At 42.2% G+C, this 25,738-nt stretch overlaps 1 protein-coding gene across 3 annotated transcripts in view; it reads left to right on the top strand.

The window, feature by feature from the left end:
• The first annotated feature begins 920 nt into the window (after positions 1–920).
• Positions 921–25,738, top strand: part of MAP3K9 (mitogen-activated protein kinase kinase kinase 9) — a 62,493-nt gene continuing 37,675 nt past the window's right edge. The window contains exons 1-2 of one of the 3 annotated variants that reach the window (XM_040600605.1): positions 921–1,504; positions 6,727–7,140. In XM_040600605.1, the coding sequence (XP_040456539.1) occupies positions 1,204–1,504; positions 6,727–7,140 (715 nt within the window). In that variant the 5' untranslated portion in view covers positions 921–1,203. The remainder of the gene's footprint in view (positions 1,505–6,726; positions 7,141–25,738) is intronic. The other 2 variants (XM_040600604.1, XM_040600606.1) reach the window with 2 other exon arrangements.

The following is a 25,738-nucleotide window of genomic DNA, read 5'->3' on the forward strand; positions in this document are numbered from 1 at the left end:
GGGATGTACCCATATGAACCTTGCACAAAAACCATTTAACACCTGAGCTTAGTGTAGACGGAATATGGAAGAGCACTGAGTAACTGAAGACAAAGGCTTCCCTGCACCTGGCTGGGGTACCGGCCTGAGCCCCTGTCCCAGGCGGCCGCGCCAGAGCTGCCCGGTCCCTCCGGGCGCCCAGGGGGCCGCTCCGGTGGCACAGGAAGGGCGGGCAGCTTGCCAGGACAGGCCATCACCCTCCTGCATCACTCCGCCTGCACACGGCCATCACCCGCGGCGCCAGCCGCCAGCACCCACAGGAGACCCGGCCTGGCTCGGCACCCCGCGGGGGGCCCGGGCAGGGCCGCGGCACTCGGGAGCGGGGACAGGTCGTCGACAGGCGGCGGAGCGGCCCCCGACGGCCAGCCGCTCCCGTGCCAAGGGCCAGCGATTTTGAGAAGCGAGCCCCGGCGTCTGCCCGGGGCCCGCGGGGCCGCTCCCCGGGCCCGGCCCGGCCTCAGGTACGCAGCCTCCGCGCGGCAGTCGGCGCCCGCCCCGCCGCTGGCCAGCAGCACCCCGTACGGCTCCGCTCGCCGCCCGCCGGCAGGGGAAGGTCGCCCCGCCCAACCCAGCTGCCCCACCCTCGACCTCTCCGGTGTCATGCCCCTTTTCTCAGCCAATGAGCAGCGGCGGGGAAGGCGGAGCCAGGAGGGCTTACTGACAAGCGCCGCGAGGCCCAATGGGAAGCGAAAGCTGACCAGGCGGGAGCCAATTGGAGGGCCACCGGTGAGTGCGAGGCTCCGAGGCCGGGGGCTGGGCGTGGCCAAGAGGGCGAAGGCCCTCAATCAGGTGAGGGTGGCGTATGACGGGCGGTAGAGACGGCCAATGGGGGCGAGGAGGCGGAGCCTCCCCTCCCCTCCCGCCGCCGAAGCTGCCAGAGAGTCAGGTGGCTCCGGGATGCGCGGCCGCGGCGGCAGGCGGAGGCGGGCGAGGAGGAGGAGGAGGTGGGGGATGCCGCGGCGGGTCGGCGGCACGCGCTGCCTGCCCTCGCCTCTTCCCGCGCTGGGCTGAGGCGGCCCTGCGCCAGGGCCCCCCCACCCCCAGCGGCGGCACCTGCTGCCGGCGGGCGCCGGGCCGCATGAACAATAGGCGGCGGTACCGGCCCCGCCGCCCCCCGCAGCGCCCGGCAGCCGCGGGCGCCTCCCCCTATGGAGCAGCCTCGCCATGGAGCCCCTCACAGAGCTCAGCCAGGAGGGCGCGGGCGGCGGGGAGCCGCCGGGCGGTGGGCCGCTCTGGACCGCCGTCTTCGAGTACGAGGCGTGCGGCGAGGACGAGCTGAGCCTGCGGCCGGGGGACGTGGTGCAGGTGCTGTCCCGGGACTCGCACGTGTCCGGCGACGAGGGCTGGTGGACGGGCAAGATCGACCAGCGCGTCGGCATCTTCCCCAGCAACTACGTGAGCAGCGGCGTGCAGGGGGCCGGCCCGGAGCTACGGGCCCGCTACCCGCCGCCCCCCGCCATACAGCGTAAGGCGGCCCGGGCCCGGGGCGGGGGACACGGCGCGGCCCCTCTCCGCCACCCGGCGGAAGGGAGCCGGGGGAGAGGCCCGGTCTCGGTGGGGCGGGGACTCGGACCGGCGGGAGCCAGGACTGCTGGGGCGGGGTGGGGGGAGCCCGGGCCCGGCCCTCCCGAGGTCCCTGAGGGAAGGCGGGATCGCCGCCGGAGGGGAGGGCGGCTCGGCCCTCCCGTTGGCCCTGAGGGGAGCCGGCACCGCCGCGGTGGGGAAAGGCCCGGCCCGGTGTGGAGCGACGGCGGGAGGTGGCGGGGGCGAGCGGGCCCCGCGGCCGCCCTCGGCGCGGGAGCAGAGTGGGCTGCGGCGGCTCGGACCCCCGCGCCCTTGGGCCGGCCCAGGCTGGCGGCCGCGCTCGACCGGGCCAGGGCCGCCCCGGCCCTGTTCTCTGGTCCGTGCCCTTTCCCACCCGCAGCCACATTCCTGCTGCTCCGCTGCCCTTCTGCCTTCTGGCTGGCGCTCCTCTCCGGGGAGGCCAAACCTAGCTCGGCGTGGTGGCGTTTCACTGGCACCGGGAGCCGTTTCCCATTGTTAAGCCCTGTGTTTCCAGGGGCTGATAAATTTTCACCAAACGGCTGAAGCTTGGTGGCTAGGCAGTGGTGGGGTCACCGGGGGCTCTGGTGACTCTGCTCTTAGGAATATCCTTAGGGAGAGGTTGCTGGATAGGGATCAGTTGCTTTCTGCCGGGTTGATTCACTGCTAATACTTGTTCCATATCTTCCTTTCTGCGAATTAAAAGGTTATTATTTCTGACTTAAAAATTCCTAAGTTGGCTTGTGTTACCAGGTTCCTCCTTATCTCTTTGCCTTCTTACAAATCCTGTTCAGAGATACCTGTGAATGAGTTTTATCCAAGTTTGGACAGCTGGGCCTACCTGAGGGTTGCTCGATTAAGTTGTGATGCTGAAGGCATGAAGGGATTGGTTTGTTTCTGTGAACTTCAGTGCAGTTTTGAAGCCTTTGTTGGAGCAAGAGAATAGGGCCATTTCATCTCTACGCTTTTTTTTTAACCACTATGTACAACTGTGGAAAGAGAAACAGTGTGGAATGACTGTTTCTAGATCCTGTTTATCTATCACTGTTGACAATTCAGGCAAGAATAAAGCTCTTTTTGGAGTGGCCGAGAAAAATCTTCAGATTAGTAGGCTTTTCTAGAAAGTAAAAGGAGTAGAAAAGTTCTTTGTCCTATCTAGGACGTATCTCCAAGGAATACAACTAATAGCTTTTTTTCTTATCCTGTGTTCTTCTTGAAAGCATTTAGGTGAAAACTCAGTAATTCGTAGTATTGCCCTTGGGATTGTGAAGGGACTAGGTTGGGCAGCGGTGGTGCTCTCTTTTGTGCTGGAACAGTATAGATAAATTGTTTGTTTTTTTTCCCCACATGTGGAAAATACTGTGAATGCTTATTAAATTTTGCCTTTAAGATGATTAGGAGAACCATTTCTGCAGAACTTCTTGAAGCCTCAGCTCGACTCCTGTTTTGACTGTTCAAGCACAAGCTTTATAACTACAGATTACATTGCCTTATTGCCCTTTCTATGGTTTGACAGTTGTGGAGTTGCACCTTCCCCTTTACTCTTGTCCTGCCTTTCTAATGCCACAACAGGACTATGCTACTTCTGTCAAGTCACCAGCCATATGTTCACGACAGAGTAGAATTTATTGCCTTCCAACAAGTTTTTAATATGGTAAAGGAGTATGTTTCTTTTTTTAAAGAAACAGTGCAATTTGGACATGGGGTGCAGCGAGTTGCTGTTGAGTTGAATTTTCAGCTTTAATGTTAGAAATCTGTTTGCAAGGAATGATACCCACTTTTAGAGCTGGTGATGTTAGTTTGATAGCTGTTTGGAATAACAGTCTCCTGTTGACTTACTGGACTGTGAAATATTAAAGTTTTGCAGGAGTAATGCAAGATGTGATTCCAGACGTGCACCTTGGCACAGAACCTAATTTCAGTGGCTTTCTTCATGTTTGATGAAGGTTTTGGAGTGTAAGTCCTAGAGATTCTGCTAGTAATAGTGTGTAATTGCATGCTGTCTTTCAACCATCCACGCAGTGTCCTTGAATCTTACCTTAGTGAGGGTTACCATGAGTGATGAAAATAGCCAATTGAGGCTTGTCAGCAGTGGGCTGGCTTGAAGGACCCTCATCTGCGCTATGGGCTCTTACACACTATGGGTGGAATTAAATAGCTTAATCATATGGTATAATAAATGCTGATTAAACAGCACTTTGTAGTTGTCAACATGGCCACTGGTTCATGGTATACAGGCTCTGTAATTCCTGATCGGTCCCCAGAGGAATGATAGCACTTCAGTTCTTAGATTCAAAGGCAAAAAATGCATGTTAAACATTCCCGTTGCCCTTGCAGTCCAGTATAGCAAGTTGACCAGATTAAACTGGAGTTGAGAAAAGAGGTTAGTGTGTTTAGAAAGATGAGGTAAATAGTTTGTGCGCTAGTGTAGCTGTGTAACTAAGTCGTTATGCAGTTATACAGTCTTTGTATAAAAGAAGAAACCAGTTCAGCACAGAATACCTTTAAAAAAATAAAAACCAAGCAAAACTTGTCTAAATATGAGTTAGTTTTTTTCCGATTAAGCTACTCATGAGGGTGAGCTGGCCAGTCTGCCTGAAAGAAATGTCCAGTTTTCACAGTTAAGCTAAGGTTGCACTCGCAAATAAAACTTTCTTTGCAAAAAAAATTGCAGCATAACATGCAAATTTTCACCTGGAGGCATACCTCTCGCGGTACGATGTCCCAGGTTTGGTCTAGGTCCTTTGTGCCCCCTACCTGGGGGTGCGTTTTCCGGAGTAAAGCGGGTGGCCGCACACAGCGCCTTGCTGCCCTGCCCTCGGCCTCCCTGCGCCCACCTCACGCTGCCGGGCCGGGGCGGGGCGGTGCCGCGGGCCCTCCGGCCGCCGCGGCGGAGCTGTCCCTTCAGCACCGCCGCGCCGCTCCCCGCCGCCGGCCCGGCCCGGGCGCCCGCTCCGCCGGCCTCGGGGCCCTCCGGACCCCGGCAGCGCCTGCGAGGAACGCTGGTGGTGTCGGGAGTTCGGGGGACGGGCTGTCCATCTGGCGTTGTGGCTTACCTGTGTGTTCGCTTGCAGTCTTCTGATTGACCTTGTCCTTAGGAGCAGGTTAAGTGTGCGTTCTACCGGTGCTGAAATTCTACCGGCTGAAGGCAATAGGCCTCAGCATCTGATTTCTTTAGCTCTTTTATCAGTGAGAAATACCAGGGCAGCTCCTTCTGTAGAGTCTTGTGTCTGGAGTTATTGTTGCAGTCTTGTTTTAAAATGTCAGTGTTTCTGGTCAGAATCTACTCCATCTTTTCTAGCAATCTGTAGCTCACAAGCATTTGAACACCAAGGCTGCTACTGTAGGAGTGAAACCTTCTCTGTTGTGTAAATCCTTGGAAGTTCAGTGTTACCCAAAAGATGTACTCACTGTAACAGATTAATAAATTCTTTTTGTGTTCTGGACTGGAAAGGGCCTTTCCTCCTTTTGGAAGACTTTTATGGTCCGTTTTCTGTCTTGTTTCCCCTTAGTCTTTTTCTTCATGTAACACTAGAAAAAAAGAGCACAGACATCCTTACTATACTAGCTAAGGATTTGGCTGTATTATATAGGAAGGTTGATGATATAATCCCTATATGTAGTCAGTCCTAGCTCATAGGCTTAGCTGACTTTTAAAAGTCTGCTTGCTTGTGTAAATCATGTTCAAGGAAGACAGAACTCAGTCAAAAAAACCCAAAAGCCTGCAGCTGCGGACAGCAGAGTTCATATTAACTCCATAAAGTTTTGTGACAATTTTTGTAATTTCTTTTAAATATAGTGCAGAGTTGAATGTATACAGCTGATAACTACAAACCCCAGTAATATAATACAGTACTCTGAATTAGTACCTACATCAAGTAAGCCCATTACAGACTTAACTTCCTTTCTGCTAGACAAAGCAGGGGAACCATGTCAGATTTGGCATGTCAAATGCAGGAAAGTATTAGAAGTCTTGGGGACTTTCTGCTTAAATCCTTACATTATGGCATTTTTCCTTTAAAATGGTTAAAAATTTCTTTGACTGTGATTGGTAACCACCAAAATATCGGCAGAATAGCATCAATGTTATCTCACCACTGGCCTACCAAAACCATAAATTCAGCCATGTCAGCATGTTTTCATTGGTCAGTATGTGGGTTTTCCATTCTACATGAGTCAGTATTGGATGGGTTCTTTTGGCCATCTGTGAGCAGAAACTGTGTTTAGTGTACAGTGGTACAGGATACATTTTCTCACAGCTTTTGCTCCAGATGCAGTTTATATGCTGAATTAAGACATCTGTATCTGTAGATTTTTAGTATACAATGTGATGTAGCCACCAGTTGCTGTGGCAGCCTGTAAAGTATAGCTGTGAGTGTATAGGAATGGAAAGTGATGATTCTGTTATTTCATATAGTTTCTGTAATAAAAATGCAATATGCATTAATGAAAAAATGTTTTTCTTATTGCTAGCTCTGCATACTCAGTATGTGGTCTGATCCATCTGTTTGTCACGCTGTTATCAGTAGTGTCAGAATTGGTTAACAGCTCTTGTGGGGAACGAATCTGAAAAGCTTGTAAAGGTGTGGAAGAGTAAGCATGATTTGGGAAGAACTGAAAGATTGTTAGTGGCAGTTGAGTAAGAGCCATTCAAATAAGGGACCAATGCAGGAGCAGATGCATTTTGTGTTGAATTTTAGCTATGTCACATTATACACTGTGTGAAGTCCAGTGAAGATTAGCCTGTAGGTGTGTTTTTCTTTCTGGGAATCTTGTACTGTCATCAAGGGCAGGAAATGAGGGTTTACACTTAAGGTGGCATCAGCGTTACAAGGGCTTAAGTGTGGCAAGGGGTGACTTTATTAAGTGTGTAATGCACCACCGTTTGGTCAAATTTATCACACTTCACAGTGAGTACTTCATACAGGTTTTATGATACTGCAAGATATGTTTTACCACACTATTTGGCAATGAAGGATTGTCAGAAGGGACTACTGCTTTCATTTGAGGTGTTTCGGAGTGAGAATTGGTTCTTCCTCCAAGGGTAAGGGTGAGGTTGGGCGACATGGATCCTCAGCTGATGTACAGGCTGCGTAGTTGCTAAATGTTTACTTTTTTTTTCCTTTTTTTCCCCACCCCCCGTAGTCCTGGAGATCGACTTCTCAGAGCTTGTTCTGGAGGAAATCATTGGCATAGGGGGCTTCGGAAAAGTGTATCGAGCTGTATGGATAGGAGATGAGGTTGCTGTCAAGGCAGCTCGCTATGACCCTGATGAGGACATCAGCCAGACCATTGAGAATGTCCGCCAAGAGGCCAAGCTCTTTGCGATGTTAAAGCATCCCAACATCATTGCCCTCAGGGGCGTGTGTTTGAAGGAGCCTAATCTTTGTTTGATCATGGAGTTTGCCCGTGGAGGATCGCTAAATAGAGTGTTGTCTGGTAAAAGGATACCTCCTGACATACTAGTGAACTGGGCAGTACAGATTGCGAGGGGAATGAACTACCTGCACGAGGAAGCAATTGTTCCCATAATTCACCGTGACCTGAAATCCAGCAACAGTAAGTGCTACACAGTGAACAGCCAGGGTGCTGGGATATGGTTTTGGAAAAAAATCATATAAAGAAAAGAGGTGGTAATGTTAACTTGGTGATCCTTTCTTGTGAACCACTGTATCCTCTAATTCAATCCCAGAAGGGTTATTTTTCTACAATATGGTGTTACAGACCATAGGAAACATGTAAATGCTTTTACTTTGTAGAATCAACTTGATTGGACGCAAAAGCAACTGTAAATGGAGCATGCTTCTCTAGCAGTTCATATATGTGTATATACACACAGTGTCTCAGTTTTATTGGCATTTCAGCAGACTCCTATATGTCAGGAAGTCTTGCTGAACTTAAAATGTGTATTCACCTTCCACTTTTTGGAAGGATAAATGCTCCCAAGCTTTCATTTTACTTGCTAGATTTTGTCATATAGATGAGATGCAAGCCAGTCTTCCTTATGGGAGATTTAACCCATCCCTGCTGAATTGGATCTTTTCTCTTATCCCTCATAGAGCTGGTGTTGACAGAAGCATTAACTCAGGTAAATCAAGTGTCCCAGTGTTTGTCCTAGTACACCAAGGACTTCAGCTGATGTTTCTGGTGCTTTACATGGGATGCAGCTGATGCAGTAGAGCATGGGGAGTGAACTTTGGTAGTTATGATTCTGGAAATCATGGTGAATAGCTACTCTGTAATACTAGTAGCATTATTGTCTGCCACTTGGGTATTGTTTTTCTAGTGTGTCTGTTTTCCCAAACTTAAAATTGCCTCGAAGTCAAAGGTATGTATAGAACATTATTTATGAGTGTGGGAGCAAACTGCTGCAGTGGTTTGAAGATTATAATCTCCTTTGCTGTTGCCTGCATGCAGCTGTTGAGCCTTTCTCTCTGCTTGTCTGTGTCTAGATGGCAAGAGTGAACACGCATCTGCGTGTTGGCTGCAGTGGTTTAGATAGGTGTGTTAGTATGAATTCATTTTCATTTATGGCTTGAGTTAATAAGAAGCGCTGTGAAATGGGTGGCTGGGATGCAGGCACATGTTCTCTTTTGCTTTGAGGGCATTAACATCTAGCAAAGAGGTCTGACAGATGGGAATTTTAATATCTTAAATAGATTCACTAGAGCTAGCATTAACCATTACAATGCTGTAAATTTCCAGGCCTTGCAGAATCTTCCTGTGTTTTTTTGACCTCAAATCTTTCAGCAGTGGTTTTACATAGTTTGTCATGAAGGGGAAGAAAAAAAGTATTATTAATTCATGTTAGTGAGTTTGAAAATAGGGACTATGGGAGCTTTCAAATTAGTATCTACCTTATTATTCTTGTACTATCAAACTTATTCTTCTTACAGTAAGGCAATCTGATACCCTGATGTACTGCCATACAGATGGCAGCATATATGGGCATATTGATAAGTGCTGTAAAATGAAGGATTGATTGGCTTGGTTAAAGGATGACTGGCTGCATCTGTGAATAAGAAATAGTTGTCTTTAAGTGTTGGGCCTTTCCTCCTTACCTAAGAAAATATTTACTTGCCCATTTTGCTAACAGGCCATTAAGATTTTATTGCTTTATGCTATCTGAACATTTTTGAAGTTTAGAATGGAAGTTATTTCTAAGATAAAAAGCTGTTAGCTCCCAGTATTTCACTGCTTTATTCATACTAGAGACTGCTAGTTGTAAAAGTGAAATGTATCAACTAGAGACCCAGCCCAACTAGAGGGACACCAGTGCACAATGTCACCAACCAAACACAGGCATGGATGCTAGGAAACATCTGTGCTGTCAGCAGCAAGAGTAAATGTCTCCTGTCACAGTGAATCAGCAGTACATAATTGTGCTGCACTGTAAAGTGCCAGTGAGAAGTTAAGGGTTTTGCTACAGATATTACTAGAATTTTCCTCACTTGGGAGGAAGCAATAGTAAAGAAAGAGGAAGAATGAGTGGGAATGCCTATGGAAGAATTCAAAGATGTCCTGTGTTTGGAGGGGAGAGGTAGAGAATTTACATGGTAATCTTGACCAAAGGTACTATCAGATCTAGTAGAGAAGAGATGGGTATAGGAAAATTCTAGCCCAGCTAAGTCTACAGAAAGCAGTTACACATCTGGGAAACTAAATGTAAGAGCTGGTGCTGGAGGGAAGGACTTCAGATATTTTTAAGGAAAATTCTTTGTTTTGTAACCCTGTTTTGCAATAAGATGAATTAGTAACCTCGGGTATGGGCTGGACATATTGCAACGGCTGTTTGCTTTGGTTTGGCAACATAGAGTTCTTCTTTCTGTGCTGTGTGGTGGAAGAGACTTTTTTTTTTTTTTTAAATTTACTATTTTAAAGATATGAAAATGTATGTTCTCTTCTGGGTGTATCTATAAAGCAAGTATCATAAGTATTAGATCATGACAATGATGGAGCTTCTTTTTTTAGAGGGGGAGGGACTGTTGGTCTCTTCTGTGGTGTTCCCCTGCCCTCCAAAAGTGTATGTTACCTATACATGCAGACAGACCCAACTCATGGTTATCTGCAGGATAAACAACTTTGGACTGCCAATGTTTGTCTCGAATGATTTGTCAATGCATTTCTGACATCCCTTTTCCATTTTATGTAATAAGCATCTTGGAAATTTCTCTGTGTTGTTTTCTATGGAAAGCTTTTAGCAACTTTTGTAAAGATCAGTGGACTAAGGATTTTATTGCATCCTGATTTATATCTGGTTTGCATTTTCTATGTTATTCTGATGTACTTAAGTTTTTTTCAGTTACTGTGGATAATCAAGAACAGGTGATGTTAGCTTTGTGCCTGTAGAATTAATAAGCTTGTAGCATTTTCTTTATAGAAGTTACCACCCACCAACGGATAGGCCATAATGTGTCTCTGGAGAAGGAACAGCTTCTGCTTGCAAGAACTGGGAAAAGATTCTTGCAGGCACAATTCTTTCATGTACTAAACATCTACAAGTACTGAGAGCTGTCACGGGAGCATCAGCTGTATTGATCTACTGATTGGTACTGCCTACATTCAGTAATAGATAGTGATTCTCATACATCTCCTCTTGCCTTCGAGCACCAGCTGCGACCTGCACTATCCATCTGAAGCTGCAGGATGAGTTAGTTTGAGAGTTAGGGAACAAGATGGAGGAGTGGGAAAGAACCGAGTTGCCTTATTTAAAGTCAAATTTTCTACTAGAATGGTAGAAAATCAGAGAATGCCTTGCTTTCAAATGCCTGCCTATATTTAGTCAGACACAGAATGCATAAGGACAGTATTTAATGATGAACCTTTTAAGAAGTTTGTTATATTTTGGACTGTGTAATAAGTCAAGTGGGCACCTTAATGCAAATCTGAAAAATCACTCTATTATATATGTATAAGGATTTGAAGAAGCCCACCTTTTAAATCTAAACTATTGCAGCTTTGTGGACTCAAGTAGTAGGTAACAAAAGAACGTTCAGAATAGTTACCAATATTTCTGATGGCATGGTAAAGAACATAAGGGTTTGGTCACTTTGGGAGGTAACAACTTCTTATATAGTGACTGAACTTCAGGGGATTATTTGAAGAAACCTGGAGGTATCTGTTTCTTGAGATTTTGCTTGTCAAAAAGCAATGTCCAAAACAATTGTTCTGTTTTCCTTCTTTTAACCAAAAAGGTGTTAATTTCTTCATTTTTTTCCTACAATCTAAATATATTAGCATTAAATAGAAAGTTATGATAATGAAAAGTGCCCTGTATGTTTTAAGTACCATTTCTGTTTGAGGCAGACTTTTATTGTAAATCTTGGAGGTTTTGAGGACTGCCTGTTTCACTGCTTTGGGGATGCTATCAGGAAATGGGTACCTAAAGATCTTTACAGTACAAATTGCACACCTGTGATTTATTTTTAGGGACCCTGAAATTCTTACACTGTCAAGTTCAGTGGACAGTGGGTCTGGTAGGTGAGTGTACCAGTGACATTACCAACTTGCGTGTCAGTCATGTAACTAAACAAGAAAAAGAAGATAACCAAGGAAAGCTGTTTTGTTCTGCTGTGTGAGGAGATGAATCAACTGCAAAAAAAAGAAATACTTAAGAGATTCAACATATTCTATATGAAAATTAATCTTATAAATCTGACTGGATCCTCTCTGGCTTCTTTTCCTTCTCTTCATCTGGTGATACTTTTAACCTTTCCTTCTTCAGCTACATGTTGTTGTTTCACTGAGCGTATGTTACAGATTTGGTAGTAGGTTTCTCCCAGCGTGAAGGCTCCTAAATAATCTAAATGCTGAGCTGTAGAAAAAAAGCAACTAGGAACGCCCACTGAAGTCAACATCATTGTGTTTGGCCCAGCTCTTGGAGTTTCCCTTTCTCTTGTCTCAGCTGACTAGAGGAAGATGCTTGGCATATAATGCTTAGGATCAAAAAGGTCAGTCCTGTGGGTTTTAGTGAAGTATTGTAAATAATGAAACAGGTCCTATTTGTTTCTGTTTGTCAGTGTTAGATATGCCAGCATTGCTATAGGAATGATGCCAATTAACTAATGCTGCAAAGAACTAGCAAAAGCATATTTGCTCTTTTTTTTTTTTTTTTAAACTGGCTCAGCAAAATACATTTGTTATTTGCACTACATTGAAAGGTTTTGCTGAGGGGTGTTCATGCCAGTTAGCAAAGTGCTTTATAAAAGTTACCATGTTTGTGTTGCACGAAGTTGCACAGAAGATTAGCAGCAAAGTGACATGGCCAAGGTCGAAGAAAGAGTTAAGGACAGAGCTTAAAATAAATGCCAACAATTCTGATTGACTCAAGTCAGTAGTTCTACCGTTCTTGTTCTTTGAAGGTGTTCACTTCCCCTCCTTTTTGGACCACCAAAGTAAGCTTGTGGTGCCCTGATACTCAAAGCTTTAACTTTCTGAAGAATTCTAAACTCTGCTATAGCTTTGCTTATTTATTTGATGCAGTTCTTAAGCCTTTTCTGTTTGTAAAAAATGGTAATAGAGCTGACTTTCAAACAGTCTCAGGACAGTTGTTTCTAGAACTTAGAATATTCCTGTTTTGGTGTGGTTGGTTTTTTTTTTTTTTTTTTGGTTTTTTTTGGGGTTTTTTTTTTTTTTTTGGTGGGGTGTGGGAGGGTGTGGTGTGGAAAGTACAGGCAGAATTTAAAGCAGGGATTCCTTGCAACTATTTGAAATCCAACCCAAGGACAACAGGACTTGAATGTTACATATCTGTCTTGATAACATGTGATTAGTTATCTCATTCCTTGTTGCAGTATTCACATCCCAATCCATTCATAATTGCCACTATTCTGTGGGTCTTTTCAGAGAAGGAAAAGTACTTAATGTAAACCTCTTCCTCTGTCTGGCAGCATTGTAGAGGAGTGCTCTTCTAGGGTCTACTTAAAGTATGTTGGAAGAGCAGTTTGTAAGGCTGCACTGTTGTTGCTGCTTCTGGTACTTCAGTGTAATTTGCTGACTAACTCTCCAATGTTGTACCTTCTATCAGAATGGATTTCCTTTGTCAGTGCAATTAAATGAGTGTGAGTAATGCTTCATGTAAAGTGTAGTGAAACTATTTCAATGGCATCTGAATGCTTTACACTGGGCGAATAATTGTTCTGGCCTTAGTTGGGTGCTCCCTTGCTCTGTAATAAGAAAGTGATAAAAACATGAGAATTTTTTTCTTTTTTGAGGACAGCAGCTGGGAGATTAATTTTATGCAGATGTTCTCTGGTTCAGTTTAGGGAGCAAGAATATGTAAACCTCTGTTTTTCCTTTTTGTTCTTGTTCTAGATTTAAAAAGTGTGTACAATAGAAATCAAGCCTTTCAAACAGCCTGAATATACTCCTAAGGGTGATTAAAGATGACTTTTCAGGTTCTGCCCTTAGGCAATTATCTGATTTTATGGACACACTATACAATCTGGTTCTGTGCTTATTTCTGTGTCTCCCCAGAGTATCAGCCTTTGTGCTGATATCCTGGTTACTCGTATTGTGGTTTAAAAAAATTCCAAGTAGCTGTAATTTTTTTGCATGGAAATAGGAAATTCATGCCAGTAAACTACAACATTTTGTTGAACAGAATGAAAAAAATGCTTTATTTTCATGTGTTATTAGTTCAGAAGATGTAAATTGTACCTGAAAGTGATGCTAATTTTTAAGCTGTTGAGACATCGGGAATTCATAAAAGTAAGGTAACAGTTTACTTTGTGAGTTTTTGGTTGTTTTTTTTTCCTTAGCTTATCTAAATTTGTGCAACTGCATTCTGCTGCAAGAAGTTTGACAGATACTTTCATGTTGCAGTCTTATTTTCAGTATGTTTTAGTAGATTTCTGAGAGTTCCAAAATGAAAATATACATCTCCTGTAAATGGCTTGTTTTAGTTGACTATTAATTGATGTCTTCACTGTTAATTGCAAGTAAAAAATGGAAAGGCTTTATGCAATCAGTCTGATGTCCACAAGAACACTTTGGTATTCTCCTGACCGCACCGAATAGCAAAAAGGCAATTTCACAGATGGAATCCCTTATCTTTGTAGACAAGAATGGAAAGAGTTGTTCTAATTTTGGAGAAGTGAAATTGTGTCTGTTACATTTAAAAACTCAGCTAATATCCTTTCCATGTCATTGTGCCACTGCATATATTTTTCTGCAGGGTTCTTTCTGTTCCTAAGAAAAAAATAACCAAGAGTTATGACACTTAGCACTTTCTCCAAATTGTGCATATGGGACCATAGAATAGATACAAGCAGACCTGAGCACCATCATGCAGGAGGTGTATCTAGGCATCTGTGTGCTGCTCCCATGAATTCACTGTCTGACCATCTGTGACAGAGCTGGGATAAATCTGTGTTTTTCTGAAATTTTGAAGTAGCAAGTCAAGAGTGAGAACAGCCTTGTGGCACTTCTGGGAAGCTAGAATAACTTCTTCAGCTCTGCTTTTTTATTTTTTTTATTTTTGTGTGTGTGTTGCTCCCACATCGATAAACTGAGTTTGAATTCTGAGAGATTTCTGTCAGCAGCTTCACTTTTGCTTTTCTTATCAAACAATTCCTTTCGGAATTTCAACATCTCTGAAGCAAACTAACTCATTCTTGAAGCATCAGAAGTTAAGCACAATCTTGTTCTTTGAAGTGATGATTCATCACGCAAGATGATTCCTTAATTTTAAGTAATATTGCATCTTGAAGGTGGCACATATTCCCTTATGACAAGGAAAGCCTTAAGCTCTTGGAAAGAATACAGGATATAGCTCGTGATTAAGTAGATGCTTTTTAGTACATGTTTACTGTCTGATTCTAGGATAGTTTTGGTTAGATCAGTGTGACACTGATTTCCAAAAGGTTGCCAAAGTTGACTGGCATATTTGTTAATTGTTTCTTAATTGTCCAGCTGCTAATGGAAAGGTAAATTCAGTCTTCCTCAGACCTGAACATTTTGCAGATGAAAACGAAATAGTAATGGAACCTTATGCAATAAAAGGAGAAACTATAGCCGTGTATCAGGATTTATAATTATGTTGTTTAGTTTCATCACTGTTTCTTAAGATCTGGGAGAAGACAACTCACATAATAGCAAATCTTTGGGTCCCAACCTGTAGAAGAGTTGCTCTGGTGGTAATGGCAGCATGGTGCAGCGTCCTGTAGGGTTCTTTTCAGAAGGAAGTAGCAAGAGGACAAGCAGCCCTCCTGTGAGCTGTTTGTGTTACTACCACACACAGCCCTTGCACTCTGCTTTCTAAAAGCATTGTTGTATTACTCAAGGATTTTTTTTGTAACACCATTTTTTTACTAAAAGCAGAAGTATCCTCCCAAAACACCAAACTTTATCTAATAGATTCCAAATTATCTCTGAAATCCTGTATTGTACTTTGAATGCTGTACTACTTAAGTCCTGGATGATTTTTAGAGCTTATAAGCCAAGCTCCTACTTAGCTCTACATCTTCCTCTGATGCTTCATCAAACAGGCTTCTGGAATTTGCTTTGGCTGTTGAGAAATGTTAAGATTTGCTGTTTGTATTACAACTGGAAACCCTCACTTAAAATGTGAGTGTGGCTTCAACCTTGCTGATTATAGACTTACTGTGTAGATGGGTAGCAAATGATAGTGTGCTAATAGCTCCATTTACTAGTAACAGATAAGTATTTCTGCCACTAAGATTTTGCTTATTGCAACAATTGCTATGTTTAATTGGGGATTCCTAGGGGAGTTCTTGGGGTATTAAAAAGAAGTTCAGTGCTAGTGTGGATAATTGCTATAAAGATGTGTAAGGGCAGTGGGGTGTATGTGAACTAGGCCACATGGTCCACCTGTCACAAAAGTATTCCAGGGTTTCCTATTGTCTCCTCTTTGAGTATAGACCTAGGAAAAGATATTACAGTGAAGAGTCTTTATTTGCTTTTGACTTTGCATTGTTCAAGGATTCTGAAAATAAGAAAAATCCTGTAACTTTGATTAATAGAACTCTATATGCCTAATTCTGCTTGTTGACCTGTTCTCAATCTTGCCCTTGGATTTATTGATTTGCTTTTTCTGCTTCATGTAATCAGTTCCACAGCGTATGGCTTTTATATGATTATGATCATCTGCTAACAGGTGGATACTCCTAATGCTTGATCAGGGTACTGTGTAACCACTTACACTCTTTGATGATGGAGTAAGCTGCGTCAGAATACTTAAGAGAAATCTAACACATCAAAAAATGAACAGCTTTCTGATAGCTTTACTGCATGAACTGTTATCTTGCATGGATTTCCATGTGCAACAGTACAGGACTACTGTCTTTCTCAGCAACTGGCAACTTGTTCTGTTCAGCTTCAGGTAAAACTGCAGTACTCAAGAAAGTCTGAATTTCACTATTGTCAGCTGAAACTAACTTGGTGTTGATTGTGCATCTTAGAGACATTTAACACTTGTTCTGATGAATGGGAATACATCTCTCTCTTTTCTTGAGATTTTAAAATAATATCTGATTTTTTTTAAGAAAACACTAACAAGCCACCAAAAAGCCCAGCTTCTGGTATGGTTTGTGCCACTGCTTGTGAATTTTTTGTCTTCCTTACTCTCTAGATTGCGGAGTACCAGCCTGCTCCAGGAATTAATAGTACTTGGTGTTATTGACTGTTTCATAGAGATGTCTAAATTGAAGCTAAAGCAGAACAGTTCTGTGCTACTTCTTTCATCATGAATTTAATGTTTCTATTTGCCTGGAAATGGCTTCCACCAAACCAGCATCATTATTAAATCTCTTTTCAGACAGCCTTTTGAGTGACAATGAATGAATGTCGTTCATGTGATTCTACTCTTCCCTTTGCTTTTTTTCTTGTTGCCTAATGCAGTTCTTGATTTGTTGCAAGTTTTCAAACTGATATGATTTGGCAAAGTGCTGTGTTGGTACAGATGTAGTTGTATTTTTTCTTTAGAGCATTTAACTGATTATGAAGAGTGCAATAACCCATGCTTGAGCTAGAAGGGTGTTCCTATGTAAGCAGTATGGTAGAATTTAGTCTGAAATCGGAGCTGAACAGCCCCATTTTTCCAGGAGACTCCAGTGTTTGTTCTCTAGTAGCATTCAAAGTGTTTTGTACCAGATCACTAAAGTGGTAAGACTTCTTTTCAGCTTGGTTAGGTGAAAGGATCGATTCTAAATATATCATAGCTCTGGAGGCCTTTCCTATCCCCTCCCCCATTATGCATTAGCTCTTTAGAGTTACTGTACTGCATGGCTTAAAATCCAAGAACTGCTGTGCTGTCACATCCATCACCTCCTCTAGGTTGATAGAAGAGGACAGTTGGCCAGCTTTATGGATTTGCTGAACCCTCACGTGTACCCAATAATTAAAAAGGTTTTGCTTCCAAGGTGTATATATATATATATTTAAATGTGTTGTAGCTGGACGGTTAGTAATGAAAGAGAAAATATTTGCTTATTACTAAAGACAATATTTGTGTTCTTTGTTTTTCCTTCGAAGATGTGAAATTTTGAGTGAGTCTTAAATTCTGTGCTCTACAGGATCTTATTGCAACACTTAGCCTTCTGCACCACAAACAAATATTAGAATAAAGATGCAGTCCTACCGAAATGAACGGCAGAGTACCCAACAGAAGGTAGGTAAAGGCTGCATGCGGAAAGCCCGGACTCAGTCCATGTGCAGATCTGTTAATCACTTTAAGTACTTGGAATGCAGGATCAAGAGCAGATTGCTCATTATCTGGATACTTGTGAAGCAAAGCTGTGCAGGCTGACTGTGGAAGGTAGAGCAAAAATTGCAAATTAGATTTTGGCAAACTGCTACAATATAAGGTCTCATTTTGGAGTGAGTTTTTGAAATCCTTTCCCAAAAGCTTAGTTCTGTCATCAAGGCAGCATGCCAGAATACTGCCAATAGGCCTTAATAATTAAAAAAAGGAATGCCTGGCAAGTTCAGTCCCTTGTCCCCTTAGCAATAACACTGCTTTTTTGACTTGTTAGGCAAACTGCAGACTTACTAGCCAGTTTCTGGCTTTCTGAGGTCATGACTGTCAGACAATGCAGCAGCATGAAGCAGTACGTTAAGGCTACCTTTGTATCTTAAAACCAGTATTTCCCACCACGACCATCTGAGCTGAAATGTATCTTGGGAAGCTTTGCTGATTCATAGGAGGGGAAAATGGGATTGGAACAATCATGATAAGTTCAGTGAAGCCATGCTCTATGCAAGAGCATTTTTGTTTGATGTATGGATACTTTTGTCCTTCAAATGAGGACTGTTCAATAACTACAGGACTTGTTAATGCTTGCTATTACTATAGTACCTTCTAAATAAGAACCCTGAAGATTTCAGAATGCGCTGAGTTTCTTCAGAGTACAGTAGAAGTTTTTGTTAATTTGTCAGATAAAAGCAAGTATAAAAAGTAGTAATTAGCCTATGCAAGAGGTGAAAGATATTTATTTCATTTTAGTTTCCATTAAAAAAAACCAAAACCACATTTGCATTAATTTCACAGCCTCTCAGTAGTTGAAAGTGTTTGGGCTGGAAATGGGTCTAGAAGGCACTCAAATGAATTTGGACAAAGCAAAGATTATACCTAGATTGTGGCGATTTGATACAAAAAAATACTGTAAACTGAAATTGGCTGTCCCAGATGTGAAATTCCAGGGGGTCAGGGAAGAAATTAAAATTTAACTGTAGTGTTAATATTTCAGTGTTCGTGGACCCTCTGGCTAGGAGTAGAAGTTTTCAGAAAGTGCCTTCAAAGCTGCCCTAGCTCAGATAACTTTGTCCTGTGGTCTGAAAAAACAAACCCTTAGAAAACATACGAGATTGAGTAAGGAGATTCTTTGTTCAAGACAAGGTTTCCTGTAACAGATTGGCTTGGTTTTCGATGTGTGCTGCCATGGGTGGGTGGGAGAGTCTGGATCCTGTGATATTAATCAGACTTTTTTCCTCTCTGGCACACCTTCAGTTTCAGTAAGCCTTTAGCTGACTTCTGAAAGTTGTATAAAGCAAATTTTTTATAAATTTGGAATTGTTCGGAAATGGAAATATTCTGGTTCCTTCAACTCTTGCACTTAGACTTCTGCTGCATTGCTGGCAGGGAGAAGTTTAATGGTAGTACCTCCTCATAACAGATCTGGATTGCTCTTGAATCCTACCATGAAAGAGACTTGCACCTTTTAGAACTGAAACCCTGCTCATGTTTTGCATTTAAGGGTCTCTGAGTGCAAAAACGTTCTTTTCTGTAAAGGTTTTACTCTGTTCTTTTCTTTCTGTAAAGCTCTTGCACCTGGGATTTGATGGACTTTGTATCTGATACATCTCCTTACAGTACTTGAATTATCTGAATGGAGGAAGTGGATGGGCTGATGCTTATCCATGATCTGACAAAACTTTTGCCATTTTGCATTTTGGTAAGTGAAGCCACAGTAAGCTGTTCTGTTTGCAGGATGGAGAAAGAAATAAAATGTGGCCAGTATTTCCACCCACAGTGAGTACTCAACACCAGCAATGGTCTTTCACACTCCAGCTATAACAGGGTAAACATTAGTTCCCCTGTTTGTAGCTGCCTGTTGACCTTACTGCTGTTGAAGACAGTGATTGTACAGTAACAGAGGAGTAAAGGCCTATGAGAAAACAAATTGGTACTAGGTTGCTGTATCTGTAGGTGATTGAGTTGCTTTCGAGGGATCTGCAAGAACATCCCCCTGCAGCAAAAATGCATGGTATTATTCTGGGAGAGAAAATATAACTTAAATAGAGTGGTGTCATTCCATGCGAGTTTGAGTTCCTTTGCAATTTTTCAGCCTTTGAGGTCTTAAGTAGTGGTCTCTCACTTCTATTCAATCTAACAAAATAAGAATAGATACCTTAAAGCATTGGGACTAAAGCAGAAATATAGTTGAGAGTCCAGATAAGAATATAGGAGACTGGGGAAGAAAATTTACAAAGTCTGTGAGGTAGTTTGATGGCTACCTAAATAATTATTAGAATTAAATGTTTCTACACCAAGTAAAATAACAAAGATGACATATTTATCCTATTTATAGTCCTTCCTTTTATCACTCTCACTCACCCCTTGTTGTGGCTGCCGTGTAGCTCTTGGACTGTGTAACCAGCTGATGTGGCTCTAAGGAGACAGAGTAGAGCACAAAACAATGAGTATGGACTTTTGGAAATGGGTATGAATGGGATATGCTTGCAGGGTAAATTTTTTTGCAGGAGCTTTTCTTTGTCTTGGTATGACTGCTCTTCTCATTCCTGGAATCTTGAATGGCAAAGCATTTGACTCACAGCAGTGCTAATGTTGGTGAAGACTATAACAGCACTACTGAAGTGCACTGACACAGGTATTCAATATTTCCACTACCTTTGGGTTTTTCAGGCCTTGTCAACTCTACATCACCAAGTTGCTGTGTCTGTTTGGTGTGAGGGCCTCACCTGGGACCTCCACCCCTGCCTCTGTCTCTAGGGCTGTGAGCTCACGCTAACTTGATAATACCTTCACAGTAAGATTTTCTTAAGTTTCTGGCAAATGAGCTTCTGATACTTTCTTCAGATTATTCTCCCAACCTGTTTCAAAGCACCACGCTCCACCCTAGCATGCTGATTGAAGAATTCATAAAGCTTCAAAATCTAATAGAACACACGAGTTAATGTTGCTTTATCACTAGGCAGTAACCCTGTTGTTTCATGGTCTGCCCAGAACGGTTAGTATTTAAATAAAAGAATGGCAGGTATCCTGGCACTAAAATACTGACTATATTGTCTCAGTTGGGGAAAAGTTATGTGGAAGTTAAATGTGAAGCCAGCAATTATCCATGAAATCAGAAATACATCCCAGTGTACCACAGACAACAAATCCAGGGTTTTTTTCACCTACAGTAGGGATCCTTGTCTTGTAGCCCGCTCCCTTCTGTATTTCTTCCTCTATGCTTTCAATTCTCATTATACTCAGTCCCTGTCTTACTACTTTTTTATTTCTCCCATCACTTAATGATAGTAACCATTTCCATCAGGCATTATGTTCATTAGCTAATAGATTTCTGTTCTTGTGTGCCAGGCTTACTGAGAGTAGCATCATGCACAGGTGAATGACTTGGTGTGAACTGTAAGCTGACCCATACAAGAGACTGTCTTGTATTTTTTTGCAATTTCTTTTGTGTTTCTTAATACTGGGAAAGGGTGTATGAAGTTGCTGATACAGCTGTTGTTATGAAATATGGGGGCAATGGGCAGGTTGGTGGTTAATTATAGTGATATTGCAAGGTAATCTTGCTTTCTTTGGTATTGTCAGCAATTTTTGCCTCTCAAGTCAGGAAGTTTTTTATTTTCTTTGTGTGCTGTGTGCTAAATAAATTGGGAATACAACAACAGACTAGTTGAAGCAGCTGAAGCCAGTACAGCCAGAAAATTCAGGTATGCGTGGCTATTCATACTATTTTGTGCAGTAGACAGCAGCCCCTCTTCTCTAGCTTCATATATAAAGATGGGCTGGTTTTGCTGTGGGTGATCACGCTGTAGTAGTTCCTCCCTGAATGTTGTTCTGCTTCTGAAGTGATGAGTCAGCTTTTAGCATGGGCAAAGGAGTATTCTGTTCAGCACTACACGATGCAGATAAACCTAATCCTTTCTCTAGGCTGAGAAACCAGCAAAATGTAATTATATGACCGTATTTTTCTGCCTTGTCACGTAATTTTGACAGGGAGGTGAAGTGAGGAGCAACTTCCTACCAGTTCTTTGACATTACTAGCAACTGGATCAGCATGGGTTAAAGTGTTTATTTTCCTGTGCTTGTTCTTTCCCTCTGCTTTGGCCCACTGAAGGCTAAGAATGCTGTCCTAACTGTCCAAAAGTGTAGCTGAAAACTAAAATAACCCTCCTAAAAGAAACAAGCAAAAAATCTGACAGTGTTACTGCCTTCCATGAGAATTTTTTGTTTGTGAGAGGAGATTATAACATGTTTTCTAGTTCTGCTGGTATAATGTGAGCAGAACAGAGGATTAAAACAGCTGCTGTTAATTTTTTTTAATTTCCCTTGTGAAAACTTCCCTTGTGTGAAAGTTCTCTTCAAACTATCTTTTCATGCATACTGGAGGCAGTATGATGCTGGGTAAAAAGTAGGAGGTGTATTCCTGTGGTTTTATGAAGTGACCAACTTAAAACCCAAGTAAAGCTTTATCATGTTTGTTTTAGTAATCAGATTGAAAGATTCAGTGCGGGTGGTTTATCTGTTTATGTAGGATAAAGGATGTATTTGGAAGAAGAATAGATGGGTTTGAGGAGAAGAAAATTAAAGGAAAGAGGTAGAAATGGGTATATTCTGGCAGAAAGACAGACACTCAGACCGATTAGTGCTTCTAGCATAATTGGAAAGAAGAAAACCCATGTAATAGAAATGTTTGGTTAAGCAGAATGAAAAAGATACCAACAATGCAGTTATTTGCATTGGAACAGTATAATAAAGTTGGCAATATTCCCAAAACAGAGTTTGCTCAGCAGTTTTAAACTTCTTACTGCAATGGCTAAGAAGCGGGAGTGATACTGATGTATTAGATGTGGTTTACCTAGCCCTCCTAGAGTTTATTAAAATGTAGGTACAAGTAGATCAAAGAACATACATTTTTATACCCAGTCTTTACCTTGTCGTGGTGTATTTGTGTATCTGATCTTATGTTTTTCTGGTAAATGAATAAGTAATGAAAATACAGCTGTTTAATATCTGGAAATTAGGTCCTTCTTGCAGCAAGGCTTTGTGTGTTTGACAAAGACGTTTGCTATTGACTTTTCAATTGATTCAGTGATCATTAAGGTGAGTGGTGCAAGATGCAATGAATTTTGACCTCCAGCCGCCTTTGTGGGCCAAGAGACAGTTTTATTTAAGACTGGTTTAACAGAAGTACCAGTTTGATTTACATTAGCTGTCCTACTAATAGAACAATATATTTCTGGAAACTTAATTTTAAAGAAGTTTGGAACACTGAGATAATCTTGCAACTATAGGTAAATTGGTTTTCAACAGATGGCTCTAACATCTGGTGTGTTAGGGAACTTCTCTAATTGAAATTGCTTACTTATATCAGACCACAGAGATTCGTGTGGTTTAAGTTTGGGCACTTACCACAGATGTGCTTCTAGTCAAGAGAGGCTCCTGTAGGGAGTAATTCAGAGCATGTATATTAGACTTATGCTTGGAATCCCCTTCTGGACAGGCTTTGTCTTTTTTGACTGTTTGGAGCCTGGGAAGACTGCCTTCTGAGATGCTGTGAGCTTGTTTCATCCAAGCCAGCTTTCACTGTAAAGATCCATGAGAATGGAGGAGGGATAGGGAATGAAATTGACTTTTTGAACATGTGAGGCTGTGGTATGTGTGCATCTGTTTCATGCATGCAAGGTCTATCACTTGCCTTCAGGGCAGCCCTTCTGTAGTTTTATTTTATAGTTTTTGGCAGAGTTGAAACTTGGCTAGCATTTAATCTGTTTTTTTTTTTTTTTAACTCCAGTCTGTATTCCTTCAGAATTCATTTGATCTTCTTTTTGGCTACTTAAAACTAACCAGTGGTTTAAGGTACTAGTACAGGATGTCTGCAGTAACAAAGTTTTAAAGCTGCAGGTTTCAGTGTTTTCACTGCAGCAGTTTCTCCTTCTGAAAGGATATAGAATAGTCCTAGATACATATAGTCCCAATCTTAAACATAGTACTGCACTTTCATGAGTTGCAGTGAAAGTTCAGTGTTCTAATATGAAGCTACACCTTTGGAACTGACCTTAAAGGTCTCATTAGGCCAACAGCAGCCTTAACTCTGTCCTTCTGTTAAATGATCTTACACTGTCTAGTGCCCCACAGAGCAGGCATCTCCATAATGACTTGTGATGACAAGACAGAACTGAAGATCCAGTAGTTGCAACTACACAAAGGCTGAGGGATATAATTGTCTTAGAAATCTTAATCAAGTTGCTTTTTGTGTTGCTTTGAATCCTAAGGCTGATGTTTTTTCTTTCTAGTAAAGCATAGTAATGTGGAATGGGGTGGATCAGGAGGAAGAACTAACTCAGTGTAAGATACCATTCTGTCAGTCATACTTCAGTGGGTTTCTTTCTTTGAGGTCTATTTCCAGTACAAATCTTTGTTTAAACAACAAAAACATCTGAACTGGCCCTGCCTCTAGAAAAAAACCCACCCTCATTCTTGATGTCACTGATACACAACTGTGACTCATGAAACAGAGAATCATCCACTTTGGGATCTTTTACGGGATCTGTGTACTTCTAAAGACTTGATTACTCTTAGACTGGCATCAGATTCTGTCAAAAGCCTGCTAGCTATTAATACACATACAGAATAATACTTAAACTGGAGAAGGTAAACTGCCTTCACCTGACCTCAAGAATTTGATTTCTTTCAACTCTGCTAGAAAAGCTGCTAGCTCACATCACAAACAAGGATAAAAGGATCTTCGGTATGTCGTCAGTTTTCCCCTTCCCCTGCCCCACCTATTAACTAAGAAACTATCTTTAAATGGTACCAGCGTTGCCTTGAGTTAACTCTCCATCACTCTGTGCAGGCTGAGACTGAAGAGTGAGAAACTCCAGTTGTATCAGGGAAGTCTAATGACGCTTTTGTTTCAGTATTTGGTGTTGTCTACTAACTGAGGAGTATTAGACCTGGTGAGAGATCTGGTTAATAGATAGCATTCAATGGTGTGCAGAAGATGCTCCTTGTAAACTTTGTCAATTTGCTTTGGTTCTGGCCTCTTAACTATTGCTTCAGTAGTCAAAACTACTAAATCAAATCATATCATAAGCAACTGGACTTGTTCTTGTGGAAATTATACTCTTCTACATTACTGTGAATCTGGTGGGGTAAATACCAGGACTTGTTGACTAAGGATGATTCTCTGATAATATGGTTCTTGATTGCTGAGTTCACTCATGGCAACAAAGACAAATGAAAGGACACAATTAAGAAAAGCTGTTTAGAAGCTGGGATGGTCTTACAGGCCTGGGTGCTGCAGTTGGTACTGTGACCATGACGATAATTGTCCATGAAGTATCAAAGTCCCAAGCACAGGGTATCCTAGATCTTCAGAGAGTAGGCTACCAACTGCCACCTATAGCACTGAACTACTTGGAGACAACGGAAAATGCTGTACATGATAAAAGCCAGCCACATAGTGCTGCCTTTCCTCTTTGTTACTGCAACTTGTTTTGTCCTGAGCAGAAGCGAAATTATCACACGGAAACCTGTGTTAAAAAGTATTGAAAATATAATGACAGGTTTTTTCATTGCTAGCTATACACAGTTGTTCATTTATTTGCTGCAATGTCAGACAGTATGACAAGGGACTGCGCCAGACTGAGTCTTGTTAAATGATCTTTGAATTCTGCCTTATGCTATTCTAATAGTCTGTCTTGTCATGAAACCAGTAACTGGCTTATTGCCTTTGGTTACCTAACCTACCCTTTTGTTTGTATAGTGCCTGCTTCTTTCTCTGTACTTCAGGGAACCTTCTCACGTGGGTCTGATATGAAAATATCCTTGATGCTTCTTGCAAGGCACCAAAACTTTTCTCAAAGAATGTGGAGGAACCTTAGCAGAAATCTTCATTTCAAAGGAAAAAGAGTGGGTTTCATTGTAACCTAGTTAAGAGGAGGCCCAGTGATTCATTTTTACCTTTGTATCTCACTAAGCTCAGATCTAATATGTCTGGATTAACTGTTGTCTTTCAGCACTTCCAGTCTGCCTGGCTCTCAAGAAATTAAACAGTGGAGTCAGATCATTACCAGTAATGATTCTTGAGTCCTTGTGGTAATAAAGTTCTTAATTTCTTAGTGGTTGAAATTACACATCTAAATCATTTGAACCTGTATCTGGGTGACTCCCTGAATCAGGGAAGGGCTTGCTTGGGAGATACCAAAGACTGTTTGGATCATATGCCTTTCTTCTTGTCTCAGCTGGGACACAAGATACGGAAGAGCTGTCTTGGTGGACAGAATTAATCTGAGCTGTAATTCATTTCTCATTGTCAAATGCTTATCTTGCAGAGGACACATTCCAAAACTTTCAGGAATATATGAACATATATGTGAGCACTTCTGGATTACTACTTCTGTAAGCACACGTGTTCATGAAACCCTTCACCTAATGTTGCTAGGAATT

Source organism: Falco naumanni, chromosome 7, assembly GCF_017639655.2.
Source record: "Falco naumanni isolate bFalNau1 chromosome 7, bFalNau1.pat, whole genome shotgun sequence".
Lineage (NCBI taxonomy): Eukaryota > Metazoa > Chordata > Aves > Falconiformes > Falconidae > Falco > Falco naumanni.